Source organism: Tauraco erythrolophus, chromosome 14 (genome assembly GCF_009769465.1).
Source record: "Tauraco erythrolophus isolate bTauEry1 chromosome 14, bTauEry1.pri, whole genome shotgun sequence".
Taxonomy (NCBI): Eukaryota; Metazoa; Chordata; class Aves; order Musophagiformes; family Musophagidae; genus Tauraco; species Tauraco erythrolophus.
Genome location: NC_141478.1, coordinates 206960 through 223326, shown reverse-complemented (window position 1 = coordinate 223326; position 16367 = coordinate 206960). Strand labels below are relative to the sequence as shown.

The following is a 16367-nucleotide window of genomic DNA, read 5'->3' as shown; positions in this document are numbered from 1 at the left end:
ATGGCACCTGCTGTGCCAGCGCCGCTGCCGCAGCAGCAGGGGCCCTGCTGGACACAAGAGCCGCGTCTCCTGCCAGGATTTGTGTGTTCCTGTTGGGGGGATGCAGCGCCTGCCTCCGCACCCACGGAGCAGAGACCATGGCCCAGGCCTGGGCAGGTGGTTGACGTGATGGACCCAGCATCACCTGCCGCAGGCTGCCATTGCCAAGTGGGGCACGGCTCGTCGGCGGTGGCACGAGCCGGTCGCAGAGCAGGATCTGTGGGGTGAGGGCACAGGGAGCTCGTCACTGCCAGGACCCTGGGGCCTGCTGGTGGGTGGCTTTGCTGTGTACAAGTGCTGGGCAAATCTGCCTGTCTGCACAGCAAGACAAGAGCCGGGGGATGCTCTCAGTGCCAGCTGCCCTCCTGCCATGCTGCCAACCTGCAGGAGGCATGCCGGCGCTAGGAGCACTTTGTAGCTGGGAACCCTTTCCCTCAGAATGTGGCTCCTGGCTGCCCTGATTGCTGAAACAAGACCAGGCTCAATGTTGCTGCTGTTGCCTTGGACACTCCTCTGGCTCATCAGTTTGCAGACATTGAAGGAGCTGATTAAGGGAGGGCCATGTCATTGCTTTACTGGGACCTGTCTTTTGCTTATCTGTTCTTCTGGTTTTCAGAGCCATGCCACTTCCCCATAAATTACTAACCTTTAGCTCCCCTAGTCCTGCACAACAAGTGATGGACATGGCAGACCAGCAGAGCACAGCTGGTTTCTGTCCTTGATGTGAGTCCCATTTCCCCCTCCTCCTGTGGTCCAGGACTGTTGGCTCCAGTGCCGCAGTGGATGCCTGCTCTATTTGCCGGCTATAGGGGAGCAATAGGAGTTTGAAGGATTGCTGCTTGTCTCTTCCTCTTTGAGCTGAGAGAAATCAATTTGTCACTGAGCTGTACCTGCTTTGGAGGTCTGGGCTGATCGAGTTCCTCCTTGCAGACACCTGCCCACAGATCAACACTGATGCTTCTATTCAGGTCCCATGGCCACTTGAAAGCTTCCTGGCCTCAGGGTACTCCTGATCATTGCTGGAGGAGCATTGCTTCCTCAGGACATGCTTATGTGACTTACAGCACTTCCCTGTGTGCTGCCGCTTGTGTTCTCCACAATGGTAACCTGATTTTGTATCCCTTCTGCAGAACAGCCTACAGTAGATGTGTTCACCACAGCCTGCATGGTCCATCTCAACAGCTGGCCGGGCAGCTCTGCTCTGCAGGATGGTGCTGAACAGGTCCTGAGACTCCCAACGCCTTTGGCAAATGCATCATATATGCATTTCAGCCTCTCAGCAGGAGCACGGCCATATCCCTATGCTGGTTTAGCTGGAAAGCAGCTGTGGAAGTAGTTCTGGTTTATGGTGACAGTTTGTGGTCCCTCCCCTGCCAGCACCAGCCCTGGCAGCTGTCCCGAGCTTGTCATTACCTGCTGTACAAGCCTGGTTTGCTCTGTGGCCATGATGACCTCTCTTCTGAGAGTCGTAGCCCAGCACCGGCTTTCCTTTCCCTCACGTTCAACTCTGCTGTTGTTTCCTCCGGAGGACACCTGGGCAGGAGCAGAGCTGACGGGGCATCGGCATGGGCAGAGCAGAGGGCTGCTGTCCGGTTTGCTGCTGAGTAGCTACAGGAGCTGAGATAAAGTGACTTCCCCTTCAGAGGTGGGTTTGGAGCTCTGCCGAGGTGCGAAGGCCCTCTGCTGCCGTAGGGACTGGCAGCGCACAGTGCCCTGTTGGTGCCAGGCTGCCTGCAGGCCCTGACCCCTGTCCCTCCCCGGGCCGGCAGCACTGCGGTGCTCTGCTTCCTGCTGGAGCAGAGACATTCCTGGTTCAAGGAGTGCCAGCAGTGCTGACGAGAGCTGTCCCCCCAGGAAGCACCGGGACAGGCAGAGCGCCGCCATGGAAAGCACGGGTCTGGAGCTGCAGCGCTGGCGGGACGCACTGTGCTGGGCTCCATACTGGAGCATCCAGGGCTGCATCAGGGCCTGGAACATCCCCGGGACGGCAGGTAGTTGGAACTATAAACCACCTTACTGGGGCCAAGGAGGGAGTGGTGAGTGGCCCAGGCCGGCTCTCTGCCCCTGCTGTGCGTGTCCCTTCCCGGGGGCCACAGGCAGCCCCAGCAGCTGCACGGGAAGGTGTCAGTGGAAAGGCCAGCACTCGGCTGGGAGGCGGCTGGGCAGTGCCGGAGTGGGGTATGGCACCGCCGGAGGGGAGTACGGCAGTGCCAGAGTGGGGTATGGCACCGCCGGAGGGGAGTACAGCAGTGCTGGAGTGGGGTATGGCAGTGCCGGAGGGGGTACGGCAGCAGTGTCTGTGTGCCCCTGCCCACAGCAGGGACTCAGCACAGAACAGTTTGAAACAGCTGGAAGTGTTCTCGCTCGCAATTTATGTGGCTTTATTATTAATGTGTTGGGCTCCTCTCTTGACAGCAGTTAGTTACAGAGTGTTTCACATGGAAATGGGCAAAAGGACAGAACTCAGGGAACTAAATTCAAATAGAAACATGATGCTGAAGAAAAGAATCAGGGCTCTGTTCTTAAAACATTTAGCATAGAAGAAGCTAGGAGCACAAGTTGCCATTTCAATACAGTTAAGACGTTCACTTTTTTAATTATAGGTTTAAAATAGTATTTTGTACCTATTACATACAGGAAGATTACGCGTTGTTGCCCACATGCAGAACAAGCAAAAGCAAAGTTTAACTGTTTCTCTCTATAGTGTTGTATTACCTCTGGCTCTGGATGGGTTCTGCTGGCTCCTGCAGGCTACGCAGGGTCAGACTCTACAAATCGGCATTTTTGCAAGTCTTTTTCCCCGTAGTTTTTTTAAGACAGGGGGAGGGGTGGGAGGAGGGATGGGAGGGAGGACGAGGGGAGGAAGACTGAGAGGGAGGGAGAGAAGCTGAAGGCAGAACAGACTGCCACAAAAGACTGAAAAAAAAAAACAAAACTGTGGAGCCTTAAAGACAGGGAAGCAAATTGGTGTAGGATAAAGCTGTCCAAGCAGCATAGCTGCGGAATGCAGGAGCACAGAACGCGGAGGGCAGGTGTCTTTATTGGAACACATGCCAACGACCATGCTCCTGCCTGGAGGATGCAGGCACCTTGCAAAGCCTCACTATAACTGCTGCTTAGTCAGAATTGCTTCAAGTTTAAAACTGAGAAAACATTCATGTGTGGGTCTATCTAAAGTTAGTGCATTAGCTTTTACATCTAGCCACGCTCAGGGAGCCAGTCAGGGAGGGTCGCGTCGTTCCTCCAGCGTCTGGCATCCCGCGCCTGCGCCGGCCGCAGCCCGTCCTAGGGCAGTGCGCAGGGTCTCCCCGAAGCACCGAAGGCAAAGCCCTCCAGGCAGTGTCCGGGGAAGCAGGAGCAGGTGTGCCACTGACCGCAAGTGTTTGCCGTAACCAACAGTCGTGGACACTGACCCCCATCAGGTCTCAGAGAAGGACATCGATTCTTCTGGCAGACATGCTGTGATCCCATGGTTGAAATGAATACAGCACAGGGCAGGGATTTGCCAAATCCCGGAGCGCGGGCTGTGTCAAAAGGGCCGCTGCTGCTAGGGGAGGGGCTGCCAGCCCCAGGCTTTGTCCTGCAGCTGCTGCGTTTTAGACACAGCCTGGCAGCCTGCAAGCAGCGACCTCTTTTGCTGCCAGCGAGTTCCCTAAGCTCTTTTTATGTTGTTGTTGTTTTAACTGCAGCATCTAAGTATTTGTACTGAGAAACCTCTGAACTGACAATAAGAGGTTAACATGTATAAATTAAAATATTAAATCCACACAAAACACAGCTTAACATAAAAAAAATAAATATATAAATTAAATGCAAAATAAACCATTTCCCTAGAAACTCCATTTTAGTCCTAGGAGCAGGTTTCTAAGCAGCATTTTCTTTGTGTCAGCTGCCAGAAAACTAGCGCTGAGACTGAAGTGCCCCAGGCAAGCACAACACGGGGTCCTGGGGTGCGTATTCTGGAGTCAGACCTGGGCTGAGGGCCAAGCGCAGTGAGCAACACAGCAGATGGAAATACCTTTTAGTTGCACGTCAAGCATTGCGGCTTTGCTTTCTGTCTCATCTCTCCTCCCCCAGAGCACACGCTACTGCTGCTCCCTTTGTCTTATAGGAAGATAAAAGCCATGCTCATGCTAAGACCTTCCTGCAGTGTTCTCAGATGTGGCAAAGGCTCACCCGTGCTGCCACCTCAACGCACCCGAGTGCTACCGCTCCTGGAGCTACTCTCCCTGCAGGGCTGGGAGCCCCACAGCTGGAGAGGGTTTGCATGCCAAGGAGGCTCTGGGTGACTGGTCAGTAGCAATGATGCACTCACGGCATACAACTATGCTGCTACCAGGAGGGCCAGAGAGCGAGGACGTAGCCCACAACAGGTGTGCCAGCCGCGGGCTGCAGGGTGTGCACAGCACCTCAGCCACGCTGGCAGCAAGAGTCTGCACGTCCCTGCCAAGGAGTGGAGAAACTAAGAGCAACTACACTTAATAAACGACTTTCCCTGCGTGTTTTTGGAAGGGGGTTCTCTTTCCTCACACCATGGGTTCTAGTCCCTGCATTCTGGACATTTACCGGGACAACAAAAAGCTTGAAGACAGCTGAGAGGCTTGGATCAGCAGCACACAGGCAGCCAGGAAACTGGTGCTGCTTGCAGAGCTGGCGCACATCCACTACGCCGGGCAGGCGCGCGCTTCTCAGTATGGCATGTGGGCTCCTCAGCTGCCTCTGCACAATCCTCAAGAAAGCCTTTGGTTTACAAAGACAGGGAGGTTTCTCATACATCTTAGGCCAACAGTGGCCGGGGTTGTTTCAGCCCTTCTGCTTTAGAGGGGGCTGTAGTTGTGCGTTTGGATACTCCTTTTGTGTGACTGTTCAGGCAACAGCCCCTTTGTGCCTCCTGCTGTTGCACCGCTGGTGTGCAGGAGTAAGTTGGCCACTGGGTGTGTGCAACGCTCAAGTTAGCAGGTTAGGAATGTGCTCTTTGTAGCAAAGAACAACAGGCTGAACCCTCCCCTCCCACCGCCACCCCCAAACAAACATGTCCTTTATCCTTCAGCATAGTGGGCAGGTGTTGCAGGATGCCACAACCAACTACTTGGGACAGAAACCTGCAGAGCTGGCAAACAGTGGTCCTGCCTAGTTGGAGTACAGGTCTCCTTGCTCAGAGCACCACCTGTGTGTTCAGGATGGGAGATGGAAGAATGACCTTCACTGTCATGTTACAGCTGGAGGGTTTTGCCTTCCCTCATCTCCTAGGTGCATTTTCTTTGCAAATTAGTTTTCTTCTCTGCCCCTCCATTCACTGTCTACATGCAGCAGCAGCACTTCAGCCCTCACCAGAAAGATGAGGTTCAGGGTGCTACAAGTTAAATGGCAAGGCAGCCAGGAAGAGGGTAGAACAAGCTCTCACAGCAGCAAGGCAGCCAAGATAGTCTGCAGAAACTGTACAGGCAGCAGAGTAAAGCAGGGAAAAGTGAGAGTGCCCCTGGCCTGCAACTGCTCTTGCACAAACTCTTAGCTCAGTCCAGAATATTACAGAGCCCTGCACTTCTTTCTCATGGCATCCAGTGCTGAGCTAGATGGATACCCGATTGCCTGACAAATGGGAACCATGTAGAGGACTAACCCAGAGAAGAACTGGACTGTGATTAGATGGTGTCTCTGATGTTGCATCGGTGATTAGAGAGTCAATGGATGAACGCAAAGTGTGGGAGATTTAGAATTCGATCTTACAGGCTGGAAAAGATTCATCCTGCATCACAACAGTGCTGCTGCTTGCCAGTACCATGATGTTTAGCTCCTGCTGTTTCTCATGGGTCTGCTGGTACCATTCTCGTGTCACCTCAGTATCATGTGTTGGGATCAACGTCACCTGGGAAAAGAAAGTAGCAGGGCTGATTGTCTGAGAACAACTGCAGTGACAAACAATGCCCATAGGAGCTGAGGCTAAAATTTCCCATTAATTTTAGAACACTGTACCCTTGGTACTGCTTGTTCTATTTAATGTCTTTCAGATGTCAGGTTCTCTAAGGCAGAGCTGGTGCTTTATTTTATGCAGTACCAGCACAATGGTGCTCTGAGCTGGCTGCAAACTGGCAGTGCCAACACCACAATGATGAACATGGCTGCAGTGCAGGGGAGAGCATCTCTCTGTAGAGCTCCAGAAACAGCCTTAGAAAGATCCCTCAGTGTGAAAAGGAACAATGCTGAGAGTGTCACTGTTCATGGCCTGTTATTAGACTTTATGTGCCTAGTGACCCCGTGTTCAACTCGGGGACCTTGAAATCTGAGGCTACTTTATCTGAAAGTACATACACACTTTCTTGTACCAGTCTTCAGAAAAGAGTGCCCACCTAGGGTGTCCTGCAAACCTGACTAAGCAAGAACTACATGTAAGGCCACTCTTACAAGATCTTCAGCAAGCAAGGCTAGCAAAAAATGCCACTGGGTGTGGGACACTGATGAAAATTCAGCCTGTGATGGTGCTTGTTTTCACTTGAGGACAGGCTCGTCCTGCAGCAGATATGGAGGAGCGTGCTTCCTCCCCTCAGAAGGATGTGGAAAGGAGGACGTATCTGCTTCCGCTCACACCATTTTGCAGGTGTCCTCCTCCTTATGATTACAAACAGTTGCTCTTCTAAGATTGCAGAGCAGGACATGCCCAATACCGTTTACTTCCTCTTAGTGTACTCCCTCTAGGAATGCTTGTGACACACACCTTCTCCTCCACACTTGTGACACAAAGAGCATCACACACACTCCTTTGTGTTTCCATGACCTACCTGCAGGTTCTCTCCCCACTGAGACTTCCCTTCCAGGAGCGCATCCAACACTGCACGGCTTGGTTCTCCATTGGCTGCATCATTCCCACTCACAACATAATACGATGCTCGAACTCGCTTGAAGAACTCCGGATCTGTGTTCTTTCCACTGCAATGGTTGGGGATGTATGCCAAGTCCACGTAGACAGGTGGACCCATGGGCACAGGCATACTGCTCTTAGGACTATTGGAAGCTTTGGAAAAAAAAGAAAACGGAGGCTATCAAAACCCTTCTGGAAAGGACAAACACTCTAACACTGAAGGACTCAAATTCCAGAAAAGTTTTTCCCTGCAGCTGCAGCAACAAAGTTAAGATTTATCGAGGCTCTGCTGCTCAGCGGTGACCTGGGTGCATTTCCGGGCCAGTGCTGCCACAGCTCTTGGGAGGGAAATGGAGTTCTGCTGTTCTTTGGGGAGGGACTGGAAGGCCTTAGGCTCAGAAGCCTTTCCTGGGGAAGGGACTAACAAAATCTCCCTTACTAGCTTTTGCAGAGTTGCCGTTCCAGTCAATATTTAGCCCTGTTTTTTGTTGTTTAATAACCTACATTTGCTAAAGAAACCCATTCTGATGGCCTTTATATGCTACCCGAGGGTATTACGGTAGTCTTTCTGGAAGCTCCATGATGGCTTTTTGTCATCTCCGTGAATCGCTGCTATTCCAAGGACTCTGTTGCTCTTTCCTATTGGCCTTTTATATCTCTTTTCTTCATTTGCTGCTGCTTATGTTTATGAGATGAGAGATAGTCAAACAAGAGTTGCTATACTCAACAATATATATGCACATATATACACACACAACCCATAGAAGGACGGTCCCTTCTCTCCCTCCTGCTCTCTGTGCAATCACAGAAGCCTCTGTCCTCTTTTTCCTTCCATATACCACCTCTGGGTAGTCTCTTCCATGAGCAGAAAGCCACTAACTACTAGCATGGCCCACTTGTGCTGCCTAGCTGCTCCACAAACAAAAAACCCCTACCTGTCTCAGTCAGTCCTACGGATGTCTAGTCCTCATCCCAAGTCTGATTTGGGCAACTCACAGCACTGCTCCATCCTATCTCTGCCTCAATCCTTCCTTGATTCGCATACCCAGGCACTGCTCTTGCCAGTCCTTTCTGTGCGGCGCCTCTAAGACATGACTGTTCTGTACAGACACACGCGGGCTCTCTTCAGGTCCTCCCCGTCAGCTGTTCTCACTCAAGATGAGCTCTCTGGAGCACTTCTGCAAACCTTCCCCGCTTCTCCTGCTACACCCTCTCTTTGCCACAGTGTCTGCAACGGGCATCTGCTGAGACCACAGCACACCCACTGTGTTTCATTTTTCTCCGTTGTCCCTGGCACTGCCCACCTGCTGCCCCTGACCTTGCACTCATCCAGAGCCAAGGATCAGTATTTGCTCTGTGTCTGCAGAGTGCCCAGCACTACGGGGTCTCAGCACAGACACGGTGGCGCAATACTGGATCACCTAATACTGGTATCATCTTGTAGGACACCAGCAGAGCACTGATCTCTGTGTGAACACTTAGCAAGAGGCCATGGGCTGTGCACATGCTTGAAGCTGAGTCCCTCTTTCATACCTTCATTTAGGAAAAAGAGAAGACCTTGGTTTCCAACAGTCAGACTGCCTGTTCAGTGCCTGGCGTGTGGCACTCAGATGTGGAGCTGTTCCCATCCCACCTCTGCTTAACGTTTCAGAGGAAAGGACATATCCAACCATGGAAGTGTCCTGTTATTCTGTGTGACAGCTTTGTCTCAGTCCAGTGCAATGCACTTACCCCACTCACAGGCTGAGGTTGCCCCCTCTTTTTAAAACACACACATATTTTGTCCTTCAGTTGCTGGCATTTCTTTGACAGCATCCACCTCCACATACCCACTGCCGCTCCACAGATGTACCCCTGAGTGGAACTGAGTCTTGGCCTATAAAGTGCTGAATTAGGTCTCACAGGTCTGTCTCTCTGCAGAGGTGGTGGCATTTATCTCTACAGAGATTGAGAGTTTTCCTCAAGGCTTTGATCTCTTTACGTGATGTGTGTGAGAACCTTTCTACCTTATCACTGCTTATAACTTTTTACACCTGACTGGGAAGTCCTGTTCTCTGTTCTGCTACATTTAACCCAATGCTTTTTCTCTGTGTTGGACCTAAAGAGAAAATGCACGCTTACGGAAAAATTTCTTACCGGGGTTTGTTTTGATGCCATTAACAAGGCTCTTGCCAGGGTTGCTGTGACTACTCCGGGATAACTCATCCTCTGTGTGAGGAGGCTGCACCAGTGCACTACGTGGTTTGGGCTTCTCTCCTCCATCTCTTTCTTTTTTGGCAGTGACAGATCTTGGAGATTTGTCCGATGGCTGTTTCACAGGAGTGGGTGATCGTTTCCCTTTCACATCTAATTTCCGGGCAGGCGAGGAAGATTTGGGTTTGCTCACAGGCTTCCTCATACCTTTGTTCTTTTCCTTTATGTCTTTCTTGGAAATTTTTTCAGTTCTGCTCATGCTTTGCTCATTGACCAACACATCAGGGTCTACCATGCAGACATCAGGGTGAGGAGGATGGGGGTGGGGATCTACCATTGGAACAGGCTGAGGATCATGGCTGGACCTAGAACTGGCATGATGAGCATTTCCAACAGCTTTGTCCACTGGAAGGAAATCGGCATCTTCATCCGAGTCCATGTTGGCATCTGCTGTGATGGATGGACATTCTTCTGTCTCAGGTGGGACATCCGAGTCTGACTGGGAGGTTCCAGAATCACTCACTGATGTTGGAGGAGTTTCCTCCACTGTGGCACTTTGCATGGGGCTACTACCTGTGAGGGGTGGTCTTCCTTGCACTGAAGGATGACCATCCTCCTGTGAGAGGTCACTGTCTTCAGAGAGCTCGTGAGGGCTCGGGTTGATGAATGAGGGAGAGAGCTCTCCCTTCCTGTGCTTGTAGTCACCTGAGGAAAATTTCTGTCCACAATCAAAACTGCCTCCTAAATGTGGCTCCATCTCATGGGAAGCATCTCCATGGTCCTCTGTTTTTCCACCCCTCTGCACATTTGGGAAAAAGGGCTGGAAACTGTGTTCAGGGGACATCAGAGAGGAAGGACGGCTCTGCCTCTCTGTGTCCTCTTTGCCTGCGCATGGAGAAAAACTGCTGTCAGAATCAGGACATGTTTTTTCATCTTTTGCCTCTGCTGCATGGTATGTACTTTGGAAAGCTTGCAGACTGGTGCTCACCTCTGTTGGACCGTTGGCTGTGGTTTCATCTTCATGCTGATGATGAGGAAATGATGTCAACACGTCAGGGAGAGATGTCAGTGTCATCAGCTGTTCTGTAAATGGTATCTTCTGCTCTGGACTGCTTACACAGGGGTGCTGTTGCTTCTCTGCAGAGCCTGGTGTGGGCTGTGAACTCTGGCACTCCTTTCTGCACGGTGAAATGCTGTCACCCATGCCACTTGTGAATGGAGAGCCACGTTCTTCAGCAAACACAAAGTCTTTGGTTTCAGGTGTATGTGTTTTCACAGCATTATCTGGAATTTGTGGGGACACATCCCAAAGATTCCTGGTACTTGGTTCCGCTCTTGCATCCGTGTATGTGGAAAGCATATGGGAGTAGAAACTTTCTGCTGTAGTCGATATCACAGGAGTGGTAGCTTCAGATGAAGGTTCCTCTGACAGGCTGGAAGAGTCATCTTTCAGCTGCTGTGGGGGCACAGACTCTCTTTCCGCAGCTTTGGAGAACAACTTATCTTCTTCATATGGACTCAGTGGTGAGAATTTAGAAAAAGATGAGTCAAGGCTGCTGATTTTCTCAGCAACCTCCAAGTACTCATCTTTTGTCCCCTTGTCTGAGAGCAAAGCACAAGGAACCTTTAAAGGAAGAGAGATATCCCCTAAACGGCTTGCTGAGGTCTGCTCATGTCTGAACATACCGGAAGTTTCACTCTTTCCTAGCAGGGAGCATTCAAACCCAGAAGAACTATCCATCACTCTGCCCTCTACTACTGGGCCCTTTTCATATGCCTCTTCCCGTTTTCCAGAAGCAGGTTTCAAGTGTATGGCTTGCTCTTGGCACTCCGAGACCACCGCTGCACTCGGGTAATCTGTTACACAGAAAGGTGATTCCTTTGTGGATTTTTCAGCAACATCTCTCTTTTGTGAAGACTCTTGTCTCACATGGCACCTTTCTGAAGCCTGCTCATCTCTGCCTACGTCTGGCAGGTCACTGTAACCAGCAACGTATGTCCCCACAACAGTGGCTGATGCAGTTGTCCTACTTCCGTATTCCTCTTTCCACCCTGGATCAGAGGGTGAAGAGGCAGTAGAACTGGGTGAAACGGACTCCTGAGGCTTGCTTTGCAGAAGGGGTTCCGATACGTGAAACTTGTCCATCGCTGAGATGTGTGCATAGACTGTGCCTGCAGCTTCAACAGGGCTGTGCAGTTTAGACTCCTTCTCAGATTTCTCCTTAGCGCCTTTTTCTAACTCAGAGTCACTCATGCTCTCTTCCCCTTGACCTGCTTTCTCATAGTATGCATCTTTGGGATCTGGGCTTTCAGATTTCGGGGACAGAGATATCCGCCGCTGGCTAGACAAAATGATGTTCTCATCTGGACAAGCAGCATCAATATAGGCAGCTGATTTTTCTTGATAAAACGTGTCAGTTGTGTCTGTGGGAGAGGGAAACGCTGTGCTTGCGGATGATGGGTGCAGCTCAGAGTCCAGTTCTTCTGGCAAAGCAGAAGACACCTTCAGTTTTTCCTGACCTTCAGATATCCTAGGCTTACCTGTTTCAGACAAGGGCAAGTATCTTTCATGGATGTCTGCATAGTCAAAGGCTGAATCTGCTCTGTCTTTAGGGGATGCTGGAGATGACAACTCCTTCTCTGCAGAGGTATAAAGACAGGACTCTTCCTCCTTTGCAGAGACATGAAAACTTTGACCTTTTTGAGTGATCAGTGCACTTGCTGGCACCTTGTCTTTGTGGCCTGGGCTGTCTGCACACTTGGGTGTGAAGGGGGAGGGTCCAACTCCAGACACAATTATCTTCTCGTAGATGTCAGCGTACTTGAAACTTCTTTCATCAGGGTAGGGAGTTGGCTCTCTTTCTTCTTCCTCTTGTCTTGCAGAACTGTCATCACCTCTGGGTCTGCAGACCTCTTCCTCATAGGAATAAGGCTCAGGGGAGCTCCTGGAATAGGTCTCTGGCGGATACGCCGCTCGGCTGGCAGAACCCACGGTGTCAGCATGGTCCATGGCAGCACTGCTTTTTTGACAAGGGCCTTGTCCTAGAGGGGAGTGTGCGCGCTGCCCTGACACTGCAGCACTTCCTTCTGATGACGCTGCTATATATTCATGTTCTGCTGGTCTTGTAGATTGCAACAGAGTAGATGCTGCTGCCATCTGCTCTTTTTTTCCTGTAGAGTCATAAAGACCCTCAGTGGATTTGTAGTCATCCTCTTGCTTTCTATCTGACTTGTATTTACAGTCTATTTCCTGATACAAACCACTGATGTCCGATTTCTTCTCTGTGTCCTTTGATGGGACTTCGTCCCGTAAAGGTGGCTTGCACTGATCTAACTTGTAAGGCTTTTCTGCTTCTGGTGTTGTGTCGATCTCCTTTTCCAGACTGGCAGCTGTTACAGACAGGGGAGATGTCGTCAGTGCTTGATCTAGTGACTTTGCATAGATATCTAGGACAGCTTTCTCCTCATCATCTAAGTAGGAGTATTCTTGTTTAGATGTCAACAACAATTCTTGCCTTTCTTTGTTTCCAGTTAATGCTTTGGCCTGATTTTCCTCACCATAGACATATGGAGAAGACAGAGAACTCTCCATTTGTGTTCTTTCTGGGAGAGTGATCTCAGGAGGAACTATTTCCACTCTCTTTGTTTCTGATGTAGGTTTGGCACTCTTCTGTGTGTCTTCTTTGTAATCACACAATTCCATCTTTAAACGTTCTGCTTCTGCTGGCAGTAGCACAGGTTTGTCTTCAGCATGACGGAGATCCTCATCCTCCTCATCGGGTAACTGCCCTCCTCTTCCAGTCTCTCTTACTTCCTGCAGATACTCAAATGCAGAGGCCCATGGTTCACTTTCTGCTCTTCTCCAGGAGTGACTGCTAGGCACTGCAGGAGACAGGATCTCCTCCTCTCCCATTTTAGGAAGGGATTTTGTTTCATAATCTGGTACCTCATCCAAGAATGTGCTCTCTCTCTCTTTGTCATATCTCTGCCGCGTTCCCTCAACAGGGATCTCCTCCACCTCTTCTGGAAACCACACTTTCTTCTCATAACTTAAATCTTTAATGTAAAAGTCTTCCATTTCTGGAGATTTTTCTTCTTGAGCTTCCTTGAACTTGCAAGATTTTACACCTTCAGCAGAAATGGGTGAAGATGTTTTATCCTCAGTCGGGCTAGATTCTGTAAAGTGTAAGCCATTTGCATCTGGAGATACTTCCTGAGAGTCCAAGCCTGTAGTTCTTCCCCTAAATGGGCCCTTTTCTGCTGCAGAAAATAAACTGCTGCCATCTGGAGACATTTCTTCAGTTGAAGTATCTCTGGGTGATGTGTCTTTAACTGAGCTACCTTCTGGGCAAGGAAAAGATTTTGACACTTCTTTCGTGAGTTCTTTGGCAGAAATTTTCAGTGATTTTTCATATGTAGCTGGGCTCTGCTCAGTGAAATCCACGGACTTCACAGCTTCTGAAGGGAATTTCTCAGTAAAGTCAAACATAGTTTTTTCTTTTGCAGTTCTCTCTTCTGTGAAACTAAGAGATTTGATGTCTTCTGGGGAAATTCCTTTAACAAAAAGGTCTGAAGAGATTTCCTTGCTGGGACTTTCAGTGAGAGAAATGGATTTGGTCTCTTCTGGAGAAATGTCTTTAATGGAAACGTGAGAAGATCTTTCTTCTTCTGAGGTGTCTCCTGTGAAATACAGCAGTTTTCCTTCTTCCACAGTCACTCCTTTAACAGAAATATCTGAGGATTTTTCTTTACCAATACTTTCTTCTGTAAAAGAAAGTGATTTGGTGTCATCTGGTGAAAATTGTGAAGACTTGTCACTTTCAGATTTGCTTTGGCTTGTGAACTGTGAAGGATCCACTCCTAGAGATGTTGCTGTGGTAGAGAATGGCTCAAAGGACAAGTGTTTTGAAACTCCCATTAAGCTTTCTGTCATGGTTTTAGTTCCTTGCTCTTTTTCTGGCTCCAGAAACACATCTGTGCCGGGATGGGGCAGCACGGGATGCTCCTCCTCCTCCCCTATCACCACTGTGTCCTGCTTGTGGTAGGAGAGCCAGGGCAGCTCCTCCTTCCCCACTGGTTCTTCCTGCACCTCCTCCCCAGGAGACACTGGAACGTCACTGCTCAAGTCCAGCTTACGCTGTACAGGTCCAGGCACTTCTTTTTCACGTCGATATTTAGCTGCAAATACCTCGTCTTCTCTGAGAGGTTCGCCCTTGGCTCCCTTCACCACAACAGAAGTTTGGCCTTCCAATGTCTTGGCAGCAGCATCTGTTTGTTTTTCAAATAGATCTGAATCTACTGTTTCTAGTTTTTCCTCCACTGGAGACTGGTGAAAAGGTGTGTGTCCTGCACTAGTGGGGCCAGATGGGGTGGGAGAGGCCATTTTGACAGTACTATCGTCAGGACTCATGCATCGTTCTTCAGCCTCTGCAGAGTCAACCTGAGAAAACGGTGTTTCTTCAGTGGATAGTGGCAGACCAGAAGTTTGCATTGCTTCTGTTGAAACACTGATTAACACATTATCAGGACATCCTTGATGAGCAAACATGGGGGCACTGTAATGCCCTCTGAGTTTCTCAGGTATTTCAACATTTGGAGTCTCATCTTCTTCCTCTTCATCTTCTGCCTCTTCATGAAGATCCTTTTTTTGAGCTTCCAGTTTTCTCTCTCCTTCTGCTAATGCGTGGAAGTCTTCAGGAGGTGGAGATTTAAAGCATTTGTCTTCCTCCAAGGATGATGTAGGAGAGATTGTGCCAGCGGAGGGAACATAGTCGAGACCTTGGGTTGCTTCAGTCCGAGAGGAGGGCATGCTGTTTACTGTGTCTAGAAGCAAAGAGCTTTTCCCAGTCTCTTCTGTTTGTGGTGCTGTTATAGATGCAACAGATTGATCTTCTGCTACTGAAGTTGCAAAAGATGAAAGCTTATCACATTCTGTAATGGAGGTAGCAGAGGATATATGCTCCTCCTCAGCTAGAGGTGCTGCCACAATGTTTGTAGGATATGCCAGGATTTCAGACTCCTGGTTGGCATAGCCCTTGGCTGAAAGGTCAGCAGTAGGCGTGGCCTGTATTCCATGTATTGCTTCAAAAGAGCCTGGGTGGTCAGGGACAGAAATGTCATAGGCATTGACATCATACTTTAAGTGTGGGATCCTCTCTTCCTGTTCATCATGTATTTCTTCATCAGAAATGGTCTGCTCTGTTTCTGAGTAGCCTGGGATAGTTTCATCTTGGATGTACGAAACATGTTCTGCTGTTGCCCCTGGTGGGACTGGCAGATATGACTCTTCCTTTGTTACGTCCTTTCCAAGTAACTTGTTTTTCTCACCCATGTCACTAAATTCTTTTTCCTTTTCTGTAGTGGTAAATATTTTGTCCTCTTTCTCACCCTGATTCAGCTCATAGAAGTCTCTACTCTTCTCCACCTTCTCCTCTGCCTTCACGTGCTGTTCTTCCTTTTCTTCCAGTTCTGCCTTTTCTATCACATCTTCTCTTTTTTCCTGCTCATGCTCTTCCTGTGCCTCTGTCCCCTCAATATACTTTTCACAAGTCTTTGTTTCTGCTTCCCTCTGTTTTCTGTCCAAAGAGATTTTCTCCTCTTCCTCCTTTTCTTCCTCTCTGAACGCTGATGACCGAACATGCTTTGCTAAGAGGTCTGTCTGTGATGGTACCTGTTCTTTGTCTGGAAACAGCCGAATTTCCTTGTCCTGCTCAGCTTTTCCCTCGCCGTATCTCATGTCACGATTTTCATCTATTGTTCTTCTTTCATCCTCTGTTTTTTCAGCATGACCTGCTCTCAGTTGTAGCTGTTGGACTGTCTTTTCTTCTGCTGGTGATTCTTTTTCCATATCAGTAGTAGTTACTCCGTGATCAGGAATGTTTGTTTTCAAAATCAGATCCACTTCAAGGCAACTCTGAGTGATCATGTCAGCAGAGTCTTTTCTCTCTGTTTCAGGTACTCTCATAATCTTATCACTAACCTCAATATCAGACATTTCTTGAGTCACCTGCAAGGCCCCTTTCTCCTCGTGCTTCAGTTCCTCAAAGTCCTTTGTAAGATCTTCTGGTGAAGACACGACTAACCTCTGTTCAGCTATGGAAGTCTCTCCCGGCTCCACCTGTACAGGTGCTGTCTCCATTTGTGATGTCTTCAGGTCAGCAGGTCCTTCCTTTTCAGGTTTGACTTTCACCTTCTCAGTTTTGAGTCTGCCTGGAACTTTTGCCTTGTATAGTGTTTTCCTTACTTCTGGGGTAAATGGTTTTAAGTCTGGTTTAGAAAT

At 49.4% G+C, this 16367-nt stretch overlaps 1 protein-coding gene across 1 annotated transcript in view; it reads right to left on the bottom strand.

Moving 5' to 3' along the window:
* Nucleotides 1-5749: 5749 nt before the first annotated feature.
* Nucleotides 5750-16367, bottom strand: part of MAP1A (microtubule associated protein 1A) — a 66457-nt gene continuing 55839 nt past the window's right edge. Inside the window, 3 exon segments of the mRNA XM_086620542.1 lie at nucleotides 5750-5905; nucleotides 6816-7048; nucleotides 9032-16366. Of these exon segments, the coding sequence (XP_086476668.1) occupies nucleotides 5750-5905; nucleotides 6816-7048; nucleotides 9032-16366 (7724 nt within the window).